This window comes from Pipistrellus hanaki, assembly GCF_964339955.1.
Source record: "Pipistrellus hanaki genome assembly, chromosome: 2".
NCBI classification, from domain to species: domain Eukaryota; kingdom Metazoa; phylum Chordata; class Mammalia; order Chiroptera; family Vespertilionidae; genus Pipistrellus; species Pipistrellus hanaki.
The window spans coordinates 6595165-6620703 of NC_140504.1; the positions used below are offsets into that span (position 1 = coordinate 6595165).

The 25539-nt window shown below is 46.8% G+C and overlaps 1 protein-coding gene across 6 annotated transcripts; it reads left to right on the plus strand.

Moving 5' to 3' along the window:
* The first annotated feature begins 750 nt into the window (after window positions 1–750).
* On the plus strand, window positions 751–25539 carry RRP1B (ribosomal RNA processing 1B). 6 transcript variants are annotated; one of them, XM_084873624.1, is made up of 17 exons: window positions 823–992; window positions 3922–3980; window positions 7162–7244; window positions 8775–8832; window positions 10026–10111; window positions 10453–10514; window positions 10904–11033; window positions 11913–11977; window positions 12465–12646; window positions 14268–14362; window positions 15041–15138; window positions 16486–16505; window positions 17199–17330; window positions 17863–18575; window positions 20708–20857; window positions 22058–22121; window positions 22962–25539. In XM_084873624.1, the coding sequence occupies exons 3-17, from the start codon at window positions 7215–7217 to the stop codon at window positions 23153–23155; spliced, it is 2079 nt and encodes a 692-aa protein (XP_084729750.1). In that variant the 5' UTR covers window positions 823–992; window positions 3922–3980; window positions 7162–7214; the 3' UTR covers window positions 23156–25539. The 6 variants fall into 6 exon arrangements, with proteins under 6 accessions (XP_084729746.1, XP_084729749.1, XP_084729750.1 ...); XM_084873620.1 differs by lacking the exon at window positions 3922–3980 and having other exon boundaries at window positions 751–992; XM_084873623.1 differs by lacking the exon at window positions 3922–3980 and having other exon boundaries at window positions 757–992; window positions 17202–17330.

Sequence of the window (25539 nt, forward strand, 5' to 3'; positions counted from 1 at the left end):
TTTACAGAGAGGGATAGAGAGCTAGAAACATGGATGAGAGAGATACATTGACCAGCTGCCTCCTGCACACCCCCCACGGGGGATGTGCCCAGAACCAATGTACATTCCCTTGACCAGAATCGAACCTGGGACCTTTCAATCCACAGACTGACGCTCTACCACTGAGCCAAACCCGTTTCAGCCAAATTAGTTTTTTAAATATATATATATATATATATATATATATATATATATATATATATATATATATATATATATATTATTGATTTTTTACAGAGAGGGAGAGAGTAATATCGATCAGCTGCCTCCCGCACGCCCCAACCAAATGAGGTTTTTTAAAAATATATTTTATTGATTTTTTTTTATTTTTTTTTTCACAGAGAGGAAGGGAGAGAGACAGAAACATCCATCAGTTGCCTCCCGCACGCAACCAAGGTACATGCCCCTAACCGGAATCCAACCGGGACCCCTCAGTCCGCAGTCCTTCGGCCCAAATGAGTTTTTTGGGGTAATGGACTTAAAGATTCTAGGCCTTTTACAACTGGCCGTCGGACTCTTCCTGGCCAAGGTCCAGCCCTGGCTAACCTCTCCGTCAACGGCCTGGAGCTCCAGCTACCGAAAAGCAACGAAGGCGCGAAGCAAACCATCACTGGCATGTTTCGCCGCCAGATGCCCGGCCCGCAGCACTCGCTCCCGGAACGCGCCGCGAGGGCCGGCGGCGCCTTTGTGACGTCATCACCCCGCGCGCCGCCGCCGCGTTCTGCGCAGTTGCGGCCAGAGCGGCGCGGCGGCGGCAGTCGCTTGGCAGCGGCGGAAGGCTGAGGGGCGGCGGGTGGTGGCCGGGGATGCGCCGGCGGGTTGGAGGGCCCCCGCTATGCAGCCGGCCGAGATCCAGTTCGCCCAGCGGCTGGCGTCCCACGAGAAGGGCATCCGGGACCGCGCGGTGAAGAAGCTGCGCCAGTACATCAGCGTGAAGACGCAGAGGGAGACAGGTGGGCGCCCGGCGGCCAGCCGCGCCACATGGCGGCAGGACGGCGCCCCGCTCCGCCCCGACTCTGACCGGCCGCGTGCTGCTGGGTGCGCGCCCCGTGGGGCTAGCCTAGTTTTACATTTGAGGGAGAGAGGCCGACAGGGCTTAGGGAGTCTGCTGGAAGTCCTAGTGAGCGAGGAAACTGAAACTATCCCCAATCGGTCCCTCCCCGAGCCTCTACCTGCTAGGCTCATCAGCCCGATTCATCCTGCTGGGCGCTTTCCTGGATCCTGCCATCATCAGACCGGTGCTTTTAGGAGCTGGGTGACGGGAGAGGAGACAGTTCTGCCCTGGAGGAACTTGTGCTCGTAAAGCTGGGGCGGGGAGGTCACGAGAGCAGAGCTTTCAGAGTGGAGTAACGGAAATGGAGGTCTCGGGCTGGTCCAGGGAGGCCACTCCGGGGCGATGTTGAACGGAGCTGAACAGAGGCGGGAGGAAGAGCGGAGCATGCCCCAGCAATGCTGGAAGAGACCAGGAAGTCAGGGAGGGTGAGGCTGGCTGGGTCACGTTGGGGGTTGTAGTTGGATTTTTAAATGCAGTGGGTGCTATTGAAGGATTTCGTTTACCTGATGCAAAATATGTTCCGTGTAGATGCCTATGCTCCCTGAGGTGAGAACTGCCATACGAAATGGAGGTTTTCTATTGCACTAAGGTCAAGCTTGCTTTATTTACTAGTCCGTTGAGAGTCTACTTGAAACAATAGGTATTGCCTTCCCCTATACTGGCATTGTCAGTTTATTTACTTAGAAAAGGACCAGAAAAAAGGAACTGTAATATGATGTGAAGTCTGCTAGAAAGAGGAATGAAGACCAAAATTCTCGATTTCAATTGTGTTAGGATCTCCCTGACAGGCTTCATTGACTCTCCTGGTTTTAGGTATCCCAGTTATATTGAAGGCTCTTGAATCTAAACGTGTAGCCAAGACCTTTGCTACTTTCAGCTCAGCTGTGCCCCACTAACTGGACATCTCCACTTGGATGTCGCACTGAAACTTCGGATTCAGAATGCCTAAAAGTGACTCATTTTCTATCCCCATAACCTGTTTTCTGCTGCCCATCTGCCACCTGTTCTAATTTTGTCGAGCTGGTTTCATAGTATTGTCCTGGACTTCTCTCTTCCTCACCCTCTCCAGCCCCCACCCCTACATCCACTATCCTTCACTCATACCTGTTTCATCTCCTAAATTACTCTTTTCTGGCCCACATCTTCTTTATCTCATCCAGTTTTCTGTACTGGCTTATTTCCTAACTGATTTCCTTGACTCCTGTTGTGCCCCCCTTGGACCCATCTTCCATAAACCAGCTCAGAATCATCTTCCTAAAACAGCTCTGCTCTCCTCACCACCTTCCTGAAATTCCAGGTCTGCAAAACATCTCTCCTCCCCTTTTCTTTCCACCTAATCCCCTTCATGACTGCTTCCTGCTGTAACAGCAAACCATTCCTTGGTGTACGCTGTCCTATTTCTCACCTCACTGCCTTTGCTTCTCCTGTGCACGCCGAAAAGATTCCCATTCTTGATCCACTCCTGATATTCAGTATCACTTTTCTTATCATCTCACCCCTCTCTAGGATTTTGAAATACCCAGTTTGTCTCTATTGTAGTACTTGGCTATGTTGCTTGTTAATTATCTGTTAATGTGTCACTCTTACCTCAAACACTGTAAGCTTCCATCTGTTTTCTTAGCTGGAGTGGGAGCACATCCAGGCGTACAAGGGCCTGGCTGTATTCAAGAACAGAGGAAAGGCCAGATGCAATGCGTATGGGGCTGAGACAGCCAGAAAGAACCTGTCCCTCAAACCCCTTTGGTGAGCAGGTTCAGGATCTGAGATGCTGAGGCAGGGGCATGAGTCCAGTGGTTTTACACCAACCAGTGCCCCAGGGTGTTGTCTGGTTAGCACCCATCAGACCTACAGTTAGTTACTTGTCTGGTACCTCTTGTTCAACACTATCCACATGCAAGAGAATAGTGGCCCTTCAGCAAAGTAACTGCAGAGTAAATGTCATAGAGGTGGTGATGGGACAAAATAAACATGGTCTCTGCCACAGCTGTGCTCCATCAAAATAGAAACACAAGTTTGGAAATAACTGGGCCTGATATTGGAATCTCATTGACAGGCTGAAATTTTTTTGTGTCTTGTCTTGGACATAGTAAAGAAAAACAGATTTTACTTTTTTTTTCTAATAAAAAATATTTTTTGAATTCTCAGATATGTTTAATATATTTTTATTTCAGAGAGGAAAGAAGGGGTTGAGAGAGATAGAAACATCAGTGATGAGAGAGAATCATTGATCGGCTGCCTCCTGTACATCTCACACTGGGGATTGAGCCTGAAACCTGGGCATATGCCCCGACCCAGAATTAAACTAAGACCTCCTGGCTCATAGGTCGATGTTCAACCACTGAGCCATGCCAACCAGGCACATGGCTTTGTGATTTGAAAAACAAATTAGAAGTTTGTACCGCTTAAAGCAGGGGTCCTCAAACTTTTTAAAGTGGGGGCCAGATCACGGTCCCTCAGAGAGCTGGAGGGCCGGACTATATGAACTACTAATTCCTACTGTAACACCTTGGCTGCGCTCACTGCTCAAAAAACCTGGCGGGCAGGATCAGACTCCCCTGGGGGCTGCATGTGGCCCGAGGGCCGTAATTTGAAGACCCCTGGCTTAAAGCAACTAAATGATGCCCCAGTGCTCTATCAGTTCTTCAACTTCACTTTACTTTCTTTTTCTTTTTGTAGCATATAAGGTATTTTGTAGTACATGTTACAGTTGGTGAGTGTTATATTTATGGCAGTACTGGGTGAAATAAGTATTTTTTCATACTTACAGTGTTGGGGGTGGATGTCTCAACCCAATGTGGTAATGATTAGCAGTGCCTGTTCTGACACAGGTTTGGGTTCGAGTATTACACTTCACCCTCATCTGAAACAGCCCCTGTGCTCATTCGTGGTAAGAGAGGCTGTTGGATTTTCTTATTTCAAAGCTTGATATTTCCTACATCCACGTCTCATTTTCACTTCCCTTCAGTTGGTTGGAATAAACTAAGCCTATATTATTGTCAGAAACTTAGTTGTATTAAGTTTAAGAGACTCAACCCCTAGAAGAAAACGCAGGTCAAGAAGCAGTTATGGAAGGAAACTGCTTTGAATATGCACTTCACTTTCAGAGTTTTGAAAGAAATTAAATAATGAATATCTCTCTGTTTTGCTTTAAATGCTTCAAACATTGGTACCTTGTTTTTATCAGCTAAATTCTTGGGTGAAAACAAGCGGTCTTGATACTTATATTGAAAATATATATTTTATTTAAACAGTAGAGTTTCAACAGCCTATGGGTGGAGAATGTGAGACAATCATAATACCCACAAATTGAACAGTGCTTTGCACTTACAAAGTGCTTCTGATACTTGCCCTACATTTTGGGCTGAACCATAAACATTACATATATTACAGGCAAGGAAAGGGCATTAGCAGCAGTTCTGTAGCATTGCCCTGCTGGTGGTAAATAGCAAGCTGAGACCTGGCCAGGGGTTTGTTTCCACCGTACTTTGTATAAAACGGTCAAAACTGCTTTCATGTCCAGCTCCCTTTCCTGCCCACTGTCTAGGATCTGCTAATCAGTTACTTTGTCGAAATCTGTTTTCAATTACAGAAGCATCTGGCATATTATCTTTTACCTTCACCCATTAGAGGTATGGGTTGTCCACTGAGACAAATTATCACTTAAAGAGTTAGACATTTTGTTGCACTTGAAGAACCATCTGGAGATATACACTGTGCTGTTTTTAAGTGAAAAGGGCCAGAATATAGAATATGTAGAACACATGATGCTATTTAGGTCACACACAACTGCATTTCTGTATCACATGTAAGTAAATGCATAGGAAAGATACATGTCAGCAGATAATAATCCCCTGGGAGGAGACGGGTTTGGGTCGCAGTGATCAAAGCACTTTTGATTGTGTAACTTGATATGGAAATGAACAGTTTTTACCCATCTTGTTTTCCCTTGCAATTTATTTGTTGGAGGAACTGGGTCACATGTCCTGAGGAGTTTCCACTGTTAGGGTTTTGCTGTCTCTGTCCCATGGTCTCATTTGGCATGTTTCTCTGTCCTGTGCGTTCCTTGCAAACTGGCATTAATTGTTAGACCTGATGACATGGAGGTTAGTGTGCAGGAGGAAACAACTTTCCTCTTTCAGTGTTCTTCCCACTGGTCTGATAAGTACATGAGACAAGTAAGAAAATAACCAAATGTTATTACATATGCACATATGGGAACCCCATATATCAGAGAGTCAGACCCCACATACAGGAGAGGGACAGAGACAAAGTTGAAATGAGGAATATGTGACATTCTGAGCTAAGGATGAGGTAAGGCACCTGGGGCTGCAGAGGGGAGGAGAGAGTCATTGCAGGATGACAAGAAGAGCAGATGGCCAGTAATTAGTAGTTTGCCCTGCCCTATAGATAGGTCAAAAAAGTTACTTCTGGTAACTTTTATCTTATGAGCAGGGCCCTTAATTTAAATTCCTTAAGGGAGAGAGGAGAGTTGCCCTTGAGCCTGCAGGGTCTCAGTTGCCTTCAGCTCATGACAATCCACATAAGAGTCTTTGTGACTCTTTCTGAACTAGCATAGCAGCTGTTTTTGGTTTTTGTGAGATTTAGCAGGTGGCGCTATGTTCTTATTGCATCACGTCTGGCACCGAATGAATAGTTGCTGATGTTCCCAATTTGCAAGTTGAGATGGACCAGTGGGTTTGGGTTTGTGTGTTGTTTTGATTTATCCATTTTAAAGTTGTTCATTAATTTTTAATGTTTTAGCAGCCATTGGTGATCTTTGCACAGAACCACTCATTCATTCGTTTTAACATGAATGAATATAAGCACAGGTCCCTATCACAAAGTTAGTACAATCAGGACTGCGGTTGGCTCAGCCCTGTGGAATTGGTCAGTCACACAATCATGTTGTATTCGCTTTAGGCAGATCCCCAGATGAGGCTTGTTTGTAACAAGAGGAGAGGAAAACCAATTGGCTTGTCATTGCTCAACCGCTAAAGGAAATGCACTTCAATAAACTAATTTTACTATGGTTTCTGGTATATTTTAAGTGAGAACATAACAAAGAATCAAAATAGACCATAGTAACTTGGAAATCAATACCATAAAGGTATCAAGTTCATTTTGTATGGGCTAATTAAACTTCAGTCCATCAAAAGGATGTTTGTCACTTTGTAATTATCTTTTGGAATATTAAGATCACATTGATTCCAAATATATACTTCACATTTACCTAGTTGATCGTAGTTTGCTCCTCCAAAAGACTTTTCCTAGTACCCCCTGGTGGAACATTAGTAAACACCATTTGTAAGATGCGTTAAGACTTGAGGATTTGGTTTATTCTCCACAGGCTTGGAAACTCCAAGAGTGTCCTTTTTCCTAATTTTATAATTTCTTATGTCACTCAGCAATTCTTCCATGGCCCGCCAGATAGAAGACTATGCGTGTCTTGTGGTTTGGTCATAGGTGGTACAGGTGGAGGTAGAGGACTTACGTAATGAGAACAAGGCTAACCAAGATGCCACTTAAAACGAGACTAAAATTGCCCAGTAAATGAAAACCCGTAACTGGGAGAGGGTGATATCAGGGTACAGCAAGTGTTATCTTAAAAGGATCTTCTTAGCAAAAACATCCCTAAGCTTTGCCAATTTCCCTGGGGCCGGTTGTGTGGGGCTTAAGCAAATCCTTGCATCTTTTGTAGGATTTGCATGTTCACTTTGCAAGACAAATGAAAATGATGGCGTGCAGGGGAGATGCTAGGTTCAGCAGAGGGACTTTTAGGGGAGATCATTTATAAATAAGCACCGCATTAGTTAATTTTTTGTTGTGATTCCATTCACTTCCTCACATTACTCAGGCAATGAGGGTACACCATCACTACCACCTGCCCCAGAGCTGATAAAACTGCCAGCTTTCTGTGCTTGTTTTATAACAAAGAGGAAATATGTGCAGGCCCTCTGCAGATGAAAACGTGTGTGGTGTTATTCTCACTGACTATGTGGCAGTCCTGAACTTGAGGAAAAGCAGTGTGAGGACTCTGAAATAAGATTTTGTGTTGTTTTGTTCTCTAGGAGGTTTCAGTCAAGAAGAACTTCTAAAGATATGGAAAGGGCTCTTCTATTGCATGTGGGTGCAGGACGAACCCCTTCTGCAGGTAACATGCTCTTCCCTCTGTCACATCACTGCGTCTTCGGCGTGGAGGCTAAGAGAGACGTGTTGTATCAGTCCCCTAATGTGCCAGACAAACTGAGAGGCATTGCTTCAAGGATTCCCTGTCGCCTCTTGTCATATGGAAAAGGATGCAGTGTCCAAGCATTGAGGTTGATTATCTTTTCAGATAATAAAGAATACACATAAATTAAAGGTTTGCCATTTCCCTGCCAGTTTCCTAGTCCCATGGTAGGGTTTACCTTAAAGTTTTTGTTTGTTTTCTCTTATTTGTGGTAAAAAATGTCATGGCACTTGTCTAAGAACCTGTGAGCAACCCTGGCTCCATTCCAACCTTAGCCACGGTTGGGCAGCCACCTCCCTGGGGTCATGGTCTTCTCAGAGCCACTAGCGGCCCCTTCTGATGCCCCACACTAAAGTCGGTAGGGGACTTGTCACACTGTGTGTGTGTGTGTGTGTGCGCGCGCGCGCGCTCAGGACCCATTTGCCAAGCACAGTGGGCACCCCCACCGCACTATTTAGAAAAACAGCTTCACTGTTTAAAGAGTTTAGTTCTGATGTGTAAAAGCAGAGTGAAGAGAGAAGCCTTGAAATGCCATTCAAAACCCTCTAACCATCATGGGTGGATTTTACTTGTCTAGATTTTTAAGGCACAACTGTGTCTTTTCCTACAAGCCATGTAGTAACTCACTCTGATTATTGCTTCTACTGCCCTGAACATATTTTGAGTAGGACAGCAAGGCAAAATATTTTTAAATTACATTCTAAAGTAACAGCTAGCAGCTTTCGTGGAGGCAGGAAATGGAGTAAGAACATCACTTTCGGGGATTCATTAGAAATGGATGAGGGAGTCCTGAGGCAGGGGGAAGTGCCGATAGAGAATCTATCTTTTCTATAACTCAAAAAGAATTCTTTTGTTGACACTCCCCTTAGACCCAATCCACCAAATTCCCTACAAACAAGCTTGCTGCCTCTGAGAAGAACTTGTGTTCCCAGAGGCACCTTTGCCCAGGACAGAGCCTAAGGTGCTATCCCTGTGCTTCCCTCACCCCTGCCGCTGCCGCCTGTCTGAGCCAGCCAGGGAGAGGGACTTCTAATTCCACTCACTGGGTTTTCTAGAATGAGAGACCCAGGGTGTCTGTGTTTCCATTACTGGGGGATTAGGATAGAAATCTCAATTTAAGTTTTAATGTATCTTTTAAGCCAGGAATTGACAGCTAATTTATTTCTTCTGTAGGTCATTTGAACAGATAACTAGAGATACTTTTTTTTAAGCAGACAGCTTAAACCAATCTCAGAGGCATATGAAATTGGCACAGTAGCCCATTGAAATGGAAGATTTTGCATAGATACCCACATGCACACTTCTTAGTGGAAGTGGCATTGAAAACAGAGGTACAGAGTCTCACTCACCCACCCGCCCAAGCAGGTACAGAAGGAGGTGCCAGCCATGGTGCTGTCATCTCAGTGTTGCCATATAGTAACCCCAGTGTTTCTCCCCAACCCGCCTTTGCAGGAGGAGCTAGCAAACACGATTTCCCAGCTCATCCATGCTGTTAACAACTCCGAGGCCCGTAAGTCCTAATGTTTTCATGCCTTTCAAAGCTTCCTTGCTTTTCAGATTTGGTAACTTGCCTATGATATCTAGTCCATATTGTTCCTTCTCCTTCCTTTGAAGCTTCCGTTTCCCAGTGGCCTAATTTAATGTGAACCTGGGCTGTCAGTGTGTAGATGTCAGGCGACAAACTCTTCCCATGGGAAGAAACTATGAAAATCTTAGATATTGACTCTAAAAGAGGGTGAAGGGTACATTGTAGAATATCATATTGGATTATCTCAAAGATTTCAAAAAATATACCTTGAATAATCCTCCAGAATCTCCAAATTCTGAGTTACTGTAACACTCCTAGAAGCTATCGGTGCATATGTCAGTGTGTACAGTACCCTCTGGATGCCAGGTTTACCCCCAGACCTAGAGCCATTAAGGTTGTCACTGGTAATAAACTGTAAAGCAACCCCCTTTACCAAAATGGATAAACGGGTGACAAATTACTTCTGGGACACTCAGGCTGGAAAACCCAGAGGAAGAACTTCCAGAGGAAAAACCAGACTGCAGAATGATTTTTTTCTGCTCACCCTTCCTGAGAATAAAACCATCCAATGGCCTTCTTAGCCCTCAGAGGTTGTCTGAACTTGAGCAGAGCCCCAACGGACATGTAATGAACACAATTCTACACATGGAATATGGTGTAGGTCTTCATGTATCAAGAAAGATTTGTGCAAAAAAGTGAATAAAAAAATTTTTTTTTACAAAATGCTAGTTTTGTGGTTCAGAGAGAAAAATTGAATGTTTTTTTGTTATAGTTGACACTGAGCATGAAAGAGAAAGCTGAGTTTCTGCATGAGTCCATCAGAATTACTGGCTTTGGATTCTTAAGTGTAGTTGGGTTGAAAAGACCAGTAGACATGGCTCAGAAAATCTTTAGATTTGGAACTTGGCTTTCAGGAGATTAAGAAAAATGCTTTAGGGAGCATTCTAGTTAGGTATTAAGATGTTACCAGGTTTCCTGTGACTATAATGTGCTTTGCTTAAATGTAAAAGAAATTATTGAGCATATTTAATGATTAACCAAATTTTCTAGCAGCCCAAGAATTCTTGAGAAAAGTAAATAATGAAGAATCCCATTTGTTTCTTTTCATTACATTTGTGCTTTATGGTAATGTGTTAACCTGAAACCAAGCATTCAGAGCCTTGTGTTCACTGCAGAGCACCTGTTCATTCAGACCTTTTGGCAAACCATGAACCGAGAGTGGAAGGGGATCGACAGGCTGCGCCTGGACAAGTACTACATGGTGAGATAGCCGGCCTTCATTACAGCCTCTAGAGAGGGAGGGACATTCAGCTTCTTAAAAACTGTGGGAAGGTTTGATTGTGAAGCAGAGTGAGTTCTAGGCTTGCTGAGATGACAGGCATTGTGAACATTAGACAGCCTTTGAACCTGAACTCAGAAACCTCTCTCTTTGTCCTTTCAGTTGTTAGGGACCAGTTTGCATTTTATGATCTAAAGTTAAACATGATTATTGTGGATATTTTCTCATTTGGGGATCCAGGCTACACCGTGTCATTAGCCTCCTTCTACAGAGCCGATCGATCCTTCTTACTTCCTTTTGTAATACAAGTTGTCTGTCTTTAGCTGATCCGTCTGGTCCTGAGGGAGTCCTTTGAAGTTCTGAAGCAGAATGGCTGGGAAGAAAGGTTGGTAAACTATTTGGGTTAGCATTTGGTGGCCTGAAAACTTTTAAGGTGATAGTTTGTTTTTCAAGCCTTTCAGTTAATCACCAAGCATGAATTGCCACATCTGTGCTATGAGAGGCAAAACTCCCTTTCACATAAAGAACTTAAAACCCAGCAGAGGAATATGAAAGAGTTGGGTACATAAGACCATCAGCTTTTTATACTGATTTCAGTAGTTATTCTTTTCCTTGTAAAACTTGCTCAGTCTCGCATGGCTTGTGCAGTGTAGCATGAGACTAAATGTTACATGTTCCCAGAGTTGAGGCGGGGGGGGGGGGGGGGGGGGGGGTATGTGTGTGCAGGGGTTGGCACACTATAGTTAATAGACCCGTATGTGTTTTTCTCTTTAGCCGCATCAAGCTTTTCCTCGATGTCTTGATGAAGGAAGTCTTGCACCCTGAGAGTCAATCTCCAAATGGGGTGAAATTTCACTTCATTGATATTTATCTGGATGAACTATCCAAAGTGGGAGGGAAAGAGGTAAGAAACAATCTGCCAGCAATGTGATGAGACCACAGCTACCTGAGCAGGGCTTCGCTCTTCAGATGGTCCTATGAGCTGGAATGCCATGCTATTGGTGGCCCTCTGCGTTGCCAGTGGCAGAGCGTGAATCAGTTCCACCTGGCTTCTGACACATTCCTTCCCCATCTAAGAATGTGTCCTCAGCAGCTAATGACGTGGGCAGGATTCCTGCGCTAAAGATGTGCATGGAATCTAACTTAGGCAGCATTTGAAAGCACCTACATAGTCCAATAAAGAATTGGGTAACGTGAGTAATACTGAATTTTTAAAAGGTGGGAAAGAAAGGCAGTAGACCAAGCTGTGCAAAGCGTCTGACTCATGTAAGTGTGCATTCATATAGAAATAGGCAAAGGTCTGGAGGGGAAACATTCTTTAGTGTGTGGGTGACTATCTGAATTTGGGATTGTGAGCAATTTTTACTCTTTCTTTCCCAAGTGTTCTGCAGTAGACAGGTGGTGTTTTTTTTTGTGTGTGTGTGTGTGTGCGTGGGGGGGGTTAATTAAAGAAAGTATAAATGTTGTATTAAAAAAGTAACCCCTCATCTCATTCTCTGACTGAGATGCAGAGCTGCTCCACAGAGGAGGAAGTGTGGAGTGGTGCCTGTGGTCACGGTGCTAAGATGCCCGAGGGGCTGGAGGACAGCTGTAGCCTTTAGCTGGCTCTGGGCACTGGGTGATTCAGGCACAGTGTGTTTGGCATTGTGAGATAAGTGTGGCTCAGTCTGATTCAATCTGTGTGAGGGGGAAAAATATCTTTTTCAAGGACTTGTCAGGAAGGAGAAAAGGTTCTTTTTTCCCTTTTTTATTTCTTTTTTCCCATTTTATTTCTAAACTACAGCTTTTAGCAGATCAGAATCTCAAATTTATTGATCCATTCTGCAAAATTGCTGCCAAGACTAAGGAGTAAGTGATTCACTGTTTGTTTTTATTGCTTCAATTAGTGCTTAATTGAGGGAGGTGGGTTGTTTTGTGTTGTTTAGCATGATACAAGGTACCTGGGATGGTTGTCCAAAGCTAATAACATCCAAATGTTTAATTCCTATTGGCAAGACGTGTGAAGCTTTGAGTCATTATTCGGCTCTTCAAGCATTGCTCTTTGATCCCAATCATTCCAAGAATCACACACTCCCCCACCCAGAGTTCAGTCTGCTGCTGGTCCCACTGCTCTGGCACAGAGCCTTGGACTGGCTCCTTACAGCCCGCACTGGTTAGCCAGAAGAGTAGTTAGGAATAATGTGCCTGCTGAGCAGCTGGGTGGTCACACCGGGTCCTGGGGAGGCTGAAATGGGGGGTGCAGTGACCCCTACTTCTCATCCCTCTGCCCTCTTCAGATAACGAGTTCCAGACCGTTGGTTTTAATCACATCCTCTTTGCTGTGCTTCCCCCTCAGCCATACACTGGTGCAGACTATAGCGAGGGGTGTTTTTGAAGTCATTGTAGATCAGTCTCCTTTTGTACCTGAAGAGACGATGGAAGAACAGAAAACTACAGTGGGTGACAGCGACCTGCCTAAAGAAGAGATAGCTGACAGTGAGGTGACATGGAGAAAAACACTCAGTAAAAAGAAGACAGGTAAGAGAGTGACCTTAAGCACTCTTTCATACATCTGTTGGGATCTCACTGACTAGAGCCTAGAATTTATAAAAAATGGCGTTGGCTTGAACCACCACCTGAGAAAGAAAGCAGATGTGTATTCCAAACCCCTGTTTTGTTCAGGGGTCCTCTGGGGAAGACCCTGTGCCTCCCACCCAATTCTTACCTCCCAGGATGGCGGGCCATTCTTCAAGTGTTTGTCATTGTTGGTGTTGCAGTTGGGTTTTGTTTGTTTTTGTTGTTTTGGCTTTTCAGTTGTATTTCAACACCCTAATGGGATCTGTAGAGGGTCCTCGACAGGAGGCCTGATGTGCATGTTAGTTGTGAGCGCGCACTTATTTCTATAGCCTTCTGATCTTGGATTCCTTCCGAGTTCTCTTTCTTGGGATGGCTAAATGCCCACTGTGGGTTGATACCGTTCTTAACCACTGTTGTATGTCCGTGCAGTCATGTAGAGAATGTGCATTATAGTTGTGGCCCATCAGAACTCTGGGGTGCACAGCTGTGGTGCCTGGAGGGCATCCCTCCAGCTTTGAAATGCCACAAAGCCATTTTGAAATGCAGAGTTTTCTAAAACCAGTGGCCAGAGGAAATGGAATCACGTTTTTAAAAGCAGGACATAAAACTCTATGTGGGAGGAACCTGCTTTGTTTTACATTTACATGTGCCTTCAATAATCAGGGAGGTTATATATCAATGAGGGGGCAGGAAATGTTAATATTAATAGCCCCACTTGGCAGAGTTGTGAGTGACTTCTGTTTGTTTTATACTTTTGTCTGTTTTTTTACATTGGTCATGTATTATTTTTTAACAAAAGAAAAGAAAAAGAAGAAACATTTTAATTTTAAATTCCACATAGGTGATGGGTTAATTAAAAAGCCTGAATAAATTCTATGTGGTCATGGCGGTTGCCTCTGGGTCCCCCTGCTCTCCATGTTTCTGTCTAAACTAGTGACATCTCTCTCCAGGAGCACCAGCACCTGCTGTCTTCTCTGCCTGTGCCCTGAGGGCACACCACCAATGAGCTTCTAGGAATCTAGAAACAGCACAAGTTTGAAAAGTGGAGTTTTCATTAGTAATTTTTATCTGCTTTCTCATGGGCTTTAGTGCCTTTTGAATTATTTATTTAATGTTACAATTTGCATTTATATATTAACTTGTGCTTCCTGTAGCAGCCCCATGAAGTTAGTATACTACTATACAGATTTTTTTTCCTGCAGCCCAAACCTATCTGAAATTAGGGATCGGCCCTGAATCCACACTCCTTCCGCAGCTAGAGTCACATGGTGTCTGAGCCCCTAACCCAGCAGCTTCCCGTCCCCTGCGCTGTCTGAGGGGAGACTGAACAGCATTGAAGGCAGGGAGGCTTGTCTGTAATCAATTTAACAGACAGAATTTGTGATTGCTCCCGGGTATTTTTTCATTTCCAGGGGCTGAAAACCCAAAACAGCTTTGGGAAATTATAAATGTATTTGCAGGGTCTTTCTCTTTAAGGAAGTTTTCTTTTTCATTAAGAAACATCTAATTAGACAGTGGCTCCTTCAGGAGTAGTCATTGCTGTGTAATTGAAGAATTTTGTCTTTGGCTGTTGTTTTGATAGCACTGAGCAAATATCACTCCAGAAAGGAAGGAATCGGTGATGAAAGTGAGACAGATGGTGGCGGAAGCATGGAGGACACTGGGCCGCCTCTCCAGGTTGGTGGCAGCTGTTGCTTTTTTTAGAAGATAGATTTACTGTGGAGTGGCCTGGCTAATTGGGAATTAGGGTCAGAGCTAATTAAACTCTAAGGCCCAATGTGTAAAGTCCTTTCCATCCCTTCAGTCACTAATGTCACCTTATTATGAGTTTATTGCAGACAAATCCAAATATGATGGAATTTTGCTAAGATCTATTCCATACAGCAAAGTCAGCTGAGCTATACTTTTGTTGTTGTTGTTGTTAATCTTCACCTGAGAATATTTTTCCATGGATTTTTAGAGAGAGTGACATGGAGGGGGTGAGACAGAGAGGTACATGGTACATGCCCTTACCGGAATCAAACCTGGGACCCTTCAGTCTGCAGGTCAACACTATCCACTGAGCCAAACTGGCTTGGGCTTAGTAATACTTTTTAAATGAAGTTCACTATGTTACCAAGGGCAAATTGGATATCTTTGTAAATTACATTACAAAGAAGCACACCCAAGTAAATTGTATGTGGTGTATTTTACCACAGAGATCTTGCTTAAGTCTTTGGGTGCCCAATCATAGCACACATGCTTTTTCTGACAGCCTCTGTGAGTGCTTCCAGAGGCCCAGCTGTGGGCGCTCTGTCACTAGGAGGTGCATTTCCAGGTTACTGCAAGTTCATGTTCGTTTTTCTTCTCACGTAGTTTGATTATAAGGCTGTTGCGGACCGACTCCTGGAAATAACCAACAGGAAAAACATCCCTCCCTTCAACAGGAAACGTCTCTGCAAGCTAATCAAGAAGTAAGTGATTGGATGAGAAGGTGTCCGTTCATTCTCGTTCATGTTCAAGTTCAGCCCTTCCATTTATCTCATGGTATAGGACATGCTGTCACCATGCTTACATTTTTTATTTTTAGCAAATAAATGCACTTATAAACTGCAATGTTTAATGATGACAATCACACACAACCCCCCCCCCCCCCCCATCACTCCCCTCCACACACACACACCTCGTGTCCAATTCTGCAAATGCAGCCACACTCAGCTGTTTCATAGCGGTGTAGAAAGAATGCCCTGACTGGTTAGAGCAGTGGTCGGCAAACTCATTAGTCAACAGAGTGGCAAACCGCAGCTCGCAGCTCGCAGCTCGCAAGCCACAATTTGCTGACCACTGGGTTAGAGCATCGGCCCATGCACCTAAGGTTTCAATTCCCTGTCAAGGGCATGTTCCTGGGTTGCAGGTTTGATCCTGGCCTGACTGGGGCAATATGCTAGAGACAACCAGTCCATGTGTGTCTGTCTCATATCTATCTTTCTCTCTAGCTCACTCTCCCTTCTACTCTTTCTCAAAAAAAATCAATGGGGAAAATATCCTCGGTGTGTATTTAAAAAATTATAAAAATAAATCTATTGATAATATCTAAACTTAGGTTGAGAAATTGCAATGTGAGTGTACTGCTGAGGTGTTACCTGTTGGTGTGATACTGAGCTGGGTAGGGGTGTAGTTTTTTACCCCTTCCCCCACCCCTGGTGTGGTTATGCTGTAGTCGTTGTTGAAGTCGTTGTGACTGTACCAGCATTCACTGCACAGCCCTGTGGCCTGTTGTGACTGATGACATACAACAGCTGGGTTTGGTCACACTCCAAGTGAGCAGGCACTGTTCTGAGCACTTAGATTACTTCACGTAATGTGCTAAAGCCTCATAAGCTGCCTTCTGTAATTCCCCCCTCCGACGCATGATTGACTCGGGCACATGGAAGCCACTGCGTGGCCCAGGGTTGTAGCTGCCAGACACAGGTCTGGATTTAGACCTCCTATCACTTCCTGCTTTGCCCACTTCCTTTGTATTCTGTTGCACCAAAATCTTACAGACTAAGCACTACTTTCATTTCTCCACATGGTAAACAGGGGAGCTGGGTAGAGGCAGCGAATCTAAGCTGTGTCAGCCTTTAACGACTAAGAAAGTTAACTGAGGGTGATCTTGTCCTTCGTTTTTGGCCTTTGCGTCACACCACCTTTCCCCCACCCTTGTAGAGGAAAAAGAATGTGAATTCTAAATATCACGTGTTTCTTAAAGTGTGCGCATATGTTTATAGAAAACAGAAAGAAGGGATTTCTTTATGAACTTTTGTTGTTTTCCTTTTCAGATTCCAAGATCTCTCTGAAGGTGAGGAAGGCAGAGCATTAGAACTGATGTTCTTACCTAAATTTGGACCTTGCTGAGCACATTTAGGCCAAACAGTAAAAAAAAAAAAAAAAAAAAAAAAACAAGATTGAAAACATAAGAAAGAGGAGTAGCCTTTATCTTTGAAAGATCGTCGGTTACACCACTTGCTGCTCAGCTGAGAGAAGCCCTAAGAACAACCGTGTGGGGCTTTTTTTTTTTTTTAATCTTGCCACCCACTCTCCCATCCCAGGAACCACGCTGAGCCAGACACAAGGCTGAATCTGTGGGGCGGGTGGCATTTGAACCAGAAGGGTTTTTATTGGTCCATGTAGTTTTCAGTTGGACCTTTTTAAGAACAGTCGATTTCTCAGGGTTCTTTTGGGACTGTAAGATAGTTGTCCCCTGGGGGAAGCTGCTGTCTATACTTGGTGACATTTGAGCAAATCGAAGGCCAACTGCCCCCCATCCCTTGGGCCCCTGAGGTGCTTAGAACTGGGGTGTCCAGACCTGGTTGGCGTATCTGGAGTTGATGTCGCCCAAGGTTTATAGTCCCTTGCCTTGAGTGGGAAAGCCACAAAGTTGAGAGCTTTGGATGGAGTAGTGAGGAACAGTGATGAGGAGGCATGGCTCTCAGGCCCCTGGGACAGCTGTGAGGGCCTCAGAAAACTGACTACCTGTGTCTTTGGTGTCCAGCAGGTACTATGTCTCAACTCGGTTTTGCTGAGGACATTTCTGCTGATGAAGATGACCAAACGCTCAGTCAAGGAAGGCATAAGAAAAAAGGAAATAAACTTTTAGAGAAAACTAGCATGGAAAAAGGTGAAGGTGAGGCCTAAGGCTTGGGACCAGCAAGGCCTGAGAAGGGAGGGGTGGGCTGCCCGCAGGGACTGTGGAACCAGTGGAGAACCTCTGAGCCACCGTCTTGATAAACAGTTACAGAGCAAACGTTTTTGCTTCTTTGGCTGAAAAGTAAATATTGCTTCTGGGTATCTGATTTGTCTGGGACACCCTCATTCCCACTTCTGGTAGCATCTAAGGAGTACACACTGCCCTGTGGCCTGTTTGTCTTATCACCCTGGATTTGTGGCTTTTACCATTGGCCTGAAAATTAGTAGAAATCTGAATATATTTCCGCTCCATTTATATTGAAAAGGCATTAGCAAGGTTTCTAATCACAGCTGGGAAAGGCAGGAAATGGGACCACGGCAGAGAGCTCATGGAGGATCCGAGCCTTTCTGGCAGTAAGACATCCCCGCAGGAGCTCTGTCAGCCACTCCCTGGACCTCAGAACCCCCTGCGAGACCTGCTGTCTGCTTGTCGTTGGGGCACCTGTTGATTGGTTTTTGTGTCTTTCCAGGAAACGGGCTCTTTCTTGCTGAGGAAGAGGAGAGTAAAGCTGCTGTTCACAGGAGGAAAAGGAAAAAAAAGAAGAACCACCTTTCATCTGAACACTTGGGGTCAGGGGTCAAAGCCGTTTCCCCAGAACAGAATGGGGACAGTGAGCCAGAGGCAGGTCCAGGAAGAGCCCAGCTGGGTGGGAATGAGCTAGGGGCAGGGGTTTCGCCCAGCCCCCAGGGGCAGAGCAACTCGGAGCACCCCCTCGTGCATTCTCCCATGCACAGCAGGAGGAAACGACCGAGGAAGAGGAGCCCCCGGGTCCAGGGACTGGTCTCCGAGTCCACAGCGTCGCCTCTGGAGGACTTGTGTCAAGGTGGCCCCGACAGTGGTTATGCTCTGGTGCCTGTCCCCCATGCTTCCCCAGCCAGTGGCGCCCCGGCCCTGAAGAGGAAGCGGAAACTCAGGGCTCCCCTGGCCAACGGCAGCCCGCCCGCGCTGACCTGGCCCCCGCCCCAGGAAGAAGGCCCAGCAGTCGGAGGGGATTGCCCAGCCACACTGCCCCCGGGTGGGAGACTGAAGAAGAAGAAGGGGGAGCCCAGCCGGCTTGACCTCTACAGCCCATCCACGCAAAAAGCTGCCATCTTCAAAAAGAGGAAGAAAATGAGAGAGATGTTGAACTTGGTTGAACACAGCAGAGGACTGGAATCCGAACTCAAGCTCGTCCAGGCTCTGGTAAGGCAATTGGGTTCCAGGCAGGATGGCCACGGCTTCCTGCTGAAAGGTCAGGGGTCCTGCCTCGGGCTTCAGTGTCCAGGAGAGAGGACAGGTCAGGCCTCTGGACTAAGCAGTTGTCATGGTTCATAATCCCCTCTACCACCAGTAAAGAAATGTGACGGTTTCCATGTCTGAGACAGTCACCACCCCCTTCTTCTCCCCCACTCCTCACCCCGCCCCCACCCCACTGCCACTCGGAGGGGCTACGGAATGGCCACATCAAGCTGGGAGAATGGTCCATGGCCCAGGCGGACAGACCGCCCTTCAGTGTAAACAGGCAGACCCGTGCCTCCATCAAATGCTCGTCTTATTTTTCTTCAACTCAGGACCAATCCCATGCCCAGGCTTTCTTTTTAATCAAAAGATTTCCTTTCCGCTTGGATCTCTAGACCCATATATGAATGAAATCCGGGCTCTGGTTCCACTATCCACACCCTCACTGCGGACATAACATGCAATCAGTGGTCGGCAAACAACTTCATTGGCGCACAGCCACGCCTGATCGTGCGCACTCCCTGCTACTTTCACTCAGCTGCAGAGATGAGTAGTAGTGGCAGACAAGTGGCCCTCAAAGCCAGAAACATTCCCCTGGCCCTTCACAAACAGGCTTGCTGATCCCTGTCCAGGACTGGGTTTGCACTCACTGCTGTGCAGCAGGGTGACATCGAGGCCTTTCTAACAGTGTGCGTGTTAGGGGAGCTCCTGGTCAGTAAGAAGCCTTAGCTGGGGGAAGCAGAACATGCCCCTGGACTTCAGGAAGTCGCTCTAATCCTAGGCCTTCCCACGAGCAGGGTCACCTTCCCTTGGCTCTGCAGCCTCCTCCCGTCACTCACTGTTCATTTATGCTCTTTCTTCACTAAGAATATCAGAAGGTTCCTTCTTCGCATCATTTTTCACGGCCCTGCACCCTCTCTTTGAGAGGATTAGAACTGGTGCTGGATAAAGCACTGGGTTATCGGGGGTTTTCTTCCCAAGAGGGGCAATGTGTCTACATCCCTGCCAGCAGGAGCGGGAAGGTGCATGGGAGAGGACTCCTGGGTCTGCCCCTCGGGTTCTCAGGAAAGGCAGACAACTTCCAAGCCAGGACAAAGGCCTTGCCAAAATCACCAGTGTGACACTGGCCACACTGGGTTTCCCGGACCCCTACAGTCCCAGAACCAGTGCTGAGTCTTTGCTGTGGGTCGTGGTCAGTTGTAAAGCACCCAGTGAATGTTTTTTATCTGCCTTAGATGGACCTACAGTAAGCTAAGGTTAGTTTACGGAAGAAAGAGAAACACGTTCTATAAATCCAGTGTTGCCTGGATGTGCTGTGTTATAACGTCTCCAGTGGTATGCAGTCATGTCCTAAGCCTCCACATCACCACCACTGACTCACCCATAGCACCTTCATTCATGGCCAGGGCCTCCCTGGACAGGGCCTCTATCAGTTACACTGCCTTTTCTATGTTTAGATGCCAGATGCTTGCCTCGGTCACAGTTGCCTGTAATATTTAGTGTAGTAACATGCCGCACAGGCTGGTAGCCCAGGAGCAAAGGCTATGCTGCAGAAAGACAGAAATCTTCAAAGCATGGGCCCTGACTTTGAAGAAAAATATGATTCTTGTGGCTGAAAAGATAGGAAATTTCTGGGCCTGGCTAGTGTGGCTTAGTTGGTTGAGCATCAGCCAATGTACCAAAAGGTCACTGGTTCGATTCCTGGTCAGGGAACATGCCCAGGTTGCAGGCCTGATCGCCGGTAGTGGTGTGTGGGAGGCAACTGATTTATGTTTCTCTTTGGTATTTCCATCTATCCTTTCCCTTCCTCTCTCAAAAATCATTTTTTTTAAAAACATTTTTTAAAAAAGGTAGGAAACCTCTGGCCCTACCATGGTGAAGTGGTAACTCCGTTCATGAAAGGTGTTTGCAAATCTGGTTCTGGAGATGGTGGGGTATGGGGCCTCGGAGCTGGTAAGTGGGTCTCATTGAGATACCCTTCAGTCTGTGGCCTCACTCCCCATGGTGTCTGCACCCGTCCTGCTTCCCTCCCTGTGTGTGGGTGTGGCGCAGGTGGCCCTGGGGGTGACCTCCCTCTCTCCTCGTCTCTCACACAGGGGAGCAGTGGAGCCTTCGGCCCTCTGAAGAAGAAGAAGCTGAGGACTGAGAATGACTTTGTGAAGTTTGACACGCCCTTCTTACCAAAGCCCCTGTTCTTCAGGAAAGCCAAAAGCAGCTCCGCCACCCCTGTGACCCCTGCTATGCAGGTAAGCGCACTGCGGCCAAGCCAGAGGGCCATGCTCGGCAGACGCTTGGCCTCTACTCTTGTCCGTGGCGCTCAGGCTCCTGTCCCAGGAGCCCAGGTCTGCTGTGCGGGCCGTGCTGGGACATCTGGGGCCGACCCTCAGATTGACCAGAAGTGCCTCATCTTAGAACTCGGGAATAGGGGAGGTCTAGAGACACCAGCAGTGAAGGGGCCCCGAGAGCCCTGGGTTTACAGATCAGATGGGGGAAGGCCAGAGGGGCCTGCCAAGGACCTTGGAAGGTGCTCAGACTAGAAGAAGGAACGAGTGCTGTCCCCAGTCGGGTGATGTGGGCACTGTTCTGAGAAACCAGGTGGGAGGCCGTGAAGGACGGGTCCTCTCTGCCAAGTGCCATTAGAAGGGGGACAGGGTGCAGCCAGTGTGTGCGGGAGGCTCTCCTGGGGGTGCCTCCAGGAGGTGGAAGTCTTGGTGGAGCTGTGGAGACAGGCCTGGGCTGGCCCTGCTGGTGCGACCCACAATAGGTGGACTTTTTGAGAAAGCAGTAGGTGCTGTTTAATAGCCTTGAACCAGCAGCGTGACCACTGCTGTGTGAATGTTTATGCCTAAGATACTTTCAGGATATTTGTAAGTGACTCTGGGCTTATAGAAGCAAAGTTCCTCTGATGAAATGATAATGTTAAAGCAAAACAGTCTGAGGCAGAACTGGGGATTCACACAATAAAACCTATATTTTTAGGGAGGAATTTGAGAGTCTGGAGATGTAGGTACATTGCCCACCAAAGTCCAGTCCCATTGTAGATACAATCTAGTCATTTTTGCTTCTAAGGTAAGGCTAAATTCTAAGATGCAGTGAGTGGGAGCTCCTTATAATTTTTCAGTGTTTAGCTTTTTCTGTAACTTGGTTTCAAACATGGTAATTTTGCTCCGCTTTCTTCCCGGGAAGGCAGAGGCGGAGTCGGCAGTGAGGCAGTTTACTGCAGAGGGTGCTGGCACTGCTCCCCTCCCAGGTCTGCCACAGTGCTTCATGCAGCCCAGCCTGGGCCATGTGCAGCGCAGTCCTGATGCGGCCACAGAGGCGGACACGGCCCTGGCCTCCAGGCCGAGCGCTCTGTGGGCGATTGGGCACCTGTGAGAGCTCAGGGACTCACACACACGGAGCCTCCGCTCTTTGTGCTCCTCTCACTCCCATATGCTTTTCTTCAGCTCAACAAAACCCCGTCCAGCTCCAAGAAGGTCACCTTCGGGCTGAACAGAAACATGACTGCGGGTGAGTGTGGGGTTTGCTTGCAGTCACTGTCTGCTCCTGGCGGGGAGGGCGCTGGCCCCTCCCCAGGCAGACTTGGTCCCCGCCTCCCCAGCCGGGCGGCCAGGGGGGGTGGAGGTGGGGGTCAGGTTTTTGGGGGTCTCTGGAAGGAGCTTACCTGGTAGGAGGTGATGTGGATGGGTGGATGGCCTACCTGCCTAGAATATGTTAGTCGTCTCGGCCTGAGATGTAACGGTCTGTGAGCTGTAGTCGCCTCTACCTAAACTCAGAGCCACACCATCCAAGGGGCAGGGAAAAGAGAGACATCTTGTCTTTCAGCTTTTAACACGGGTGGGATTCATTTGTGTTGGTTTTTCCCCAAAGGAAACCAATTAAAGTATATGAGTGTAAGACCTGACTCTGTTTACGCACAAGTAAGTACATGTGTGCCTCGTGTGTCTGTGTGTACATACGTATGTACACATGTATGGACACGAGCACAGAGCAGCTATCAGGAGAGAACTGGGCAGCCCCAGCTCCCTCCATCTCTCCAGGTCGAGTCTGTAGATCTGGCGGCAGTGGGGGAGGAATAAACGCTAAAAAGAAGGGCTCCTCCTGGGGCTCTTTATTGAACCCGAGTATCACAGAGGGGCCTCTGGCATTTTCCTTCCGAGAGTAAATACATTCTTGCTAGTGACTTTCATTTCCTCAGAAAGCCCTGGGGCCAGTGCTCTGCGGGGCTGCCCTGGAGTGAGTGCCCTGGCTCCATCAGGCCTCCTGGTGGCACGGAGGCAGGACAGGCCCTCGGTGGGTTGTCAGGACAGAAATCATACCATTAAAATGTGGCTCACTTTCATCGGGCAGAATTCAAGAAGACAGACAAGAGCATCTTAGTCAGTCCCACAGGCCTCTCCCGAGTGGCCTTCAACCCTGAGCAGAGGCCCCTCCACGGAGTGCTGAAGACCCCCACCAGCTCCCCTGCCAGCACCCCCCCGGGGACCAAGAAGCCGCTGACTGCCACCCCAAAGAGAAGGCCCACGGCTATGGACTTCTTCTGATAGTAGCAGAGTCCCTTTATAAAGACTGCTTTTGTACAGAATACTCTATAAATTATAACTTTTAAAAGGTGGGGTGTTTTTTATTGCTTTATAAATTGTATATACGAGGGTCAGAGTGTGAGCTATGACGCTGCTGTGGGCATCTTGGTTGAAGTTTCACTACAAATACTGTTAGTGCTAGCAGGATTCCCGTAACGTGGGAGCTGAGAGCACGTGACCTTCACCACATAGATGCTGCTGGCACGTGACAGCCTGCTGTCCAGCTTATCCAACTGGTGTTTGCCTGCTTGGCTGATTTCCTGGTGGTTTTTGGTGTAAGTCTCCACCTAAAAAGCACCTAGGCTTCGTTCCCATGTTCTGTGAGTAATGGGCAGTTTCTGATCAGGTGACTCTTATGACTAAATCCGAAATACAGCTGGGGATGAGCCTTCTAGTGGGGGCAGGAGAGCAGAGCCCGTGGCCTGTGGCCTTCCCTGTGTTGCTACCTCTCAGCCAGCCCAAAGTGTCCTCATCTGAGAGCAGTGCCTCCCAGCGCACCCTCATCCAGTCATCGTGCTCTGGCTGCTCTTTATATGTAAATGTCTGTGCCAGCGGCAGTGGGCATCCACATGAGCAGCTCTCCCATCTTCAGTGAAAGCAGTGCTCCGGAGGCCTGGATGCTACACCCGGACACCGAGCTCCTGCTGGGAGGCAGGCGAGCAGCTGTCAGGACCGTTTGTGGTTATTTATTTGTTCATAGTTACCTTATATCTGAAATGCTGAATCATGCGCTTAGAGATTTTTACAAAGTCCTCATTTTATTTAGAAAAAATCAAGGTGGAAGGCACCCAGACTTTAGTTGGAGAAACAAATGCAACTTGGAGCAGCGCTGCCTGATCCTTGACATGATCCCAGAGCCTGAATGAGGGGTGAGATGCAGGCTCAGGACTCGGGGGTCGCCTCAGGAAAGCCCCTGGCCCGGCTCATTCTCCAGTTTGCACAACAGCCAATTGCAGCGGTAACTTGGGGGGGACACAGTTTTGCCTCAGGTGCCCAGTGCTTCCCCAGCCTGCTCTCCACTCAGGGATCTCAGGCCTCTGAGAGTGAAAGCCTCCCTCCCTCAAGCCGGAGCCCCAGTTTCTCACCAAAAGCAGAGCCAGCCCTCGCTGCTACTTCCCAGCTGAGGGCCTGGTGTGTCACCCCTCCCTGGTTAGGGCTGTGGCTTCGGAAGAAAGGCCTTCTGGGATGACAGGGTCCAGCTGACTGGGTTTCTTAATCACATGACCAGGGGGGCAGGCTTCCCCAGGAAGGCCCTGCTGTGAAGGAGGGGGAGCCATTCTGTGCCTGCTCTATAACAGTTGTCACTGTTCGGTCAGGAAAACAGAAACAACGAGCATTGTGCTGTTGTCAGCTCTTCCTTGTAGCAAGAAGTCTTCATACAAGATGATCTTGCAGTTGCATGGTTTTAGTGTGCTACATTCGACACCATACCTAAAATCATTCCAAACCAGAACTGAGGTTTGAAAAGATTAGATTTGAGTTGTCAAATATTTTTAACTTCTTTTTTTTAAAGTATCATTATTGGTCAAAGTATTTTTCTAACAACTTTTATTTTAGCTTTAAAGATAGGTCTTATCGTCAAATGGGCCATGTAATCCAGCCATGTTAAGATGTCTTTGCAAGTCGTTGTAAGGCCAAAAATGGCACATTTACTGTCATGATAAGTGCAGGACCTTCTCCTCATAGTGCTGTGTGTCACCTGTCTCCTGGGCTGCCAGCGAGCGCCCTGTGCGTGCTCCTGCGCATGCCTGCCTGTGACTCGGGTCCTGAAGGAACAGTGTGTCTTGGGTTCCATCTGTCCACTAACTCTGTCCTAACTTACTCCATTTTGTGGGTAAGTCCAGTAGGTTTACTGTGGCTTATTTTTAATGCCTAAATTTTGGCTACAAAAGAAAAAAAAACACACAATTTTTTAAAATCCTCATTACGTATACATACAAGAATGTCAGATAAACTATTTAGAATACTGGTTTTCTACTTGATGCATGCTATTTTCCTAGGTAAAATAGCCAAGGGGACTTGGCAGTCCAAAATAGGAACTAATTTAATGCTGTTGATCTTACAGTATTTTGTAAAACAATCCTCTGTACGATTTGGTATCACACTTTACAGTGTATTGTCCTTTCTAACTTTTAATGAACTGAAAGCACAACGGGGAGTTTAAAGCAGTTGTTAGTGTTGGAAAAAAATATGAAATTGAGTCCATATTTTGATTTTTTGTGTTTCCTCTGAATTTACCTGACCGCTGGCAAGGACTTTTTGTTTACGACCACTTTGTGTTAGTGTCTGCAGGGTTTGTCAGTACTCATCAAAGCCAAGTTCAATAAAAAATTGTCTTTGCCTCA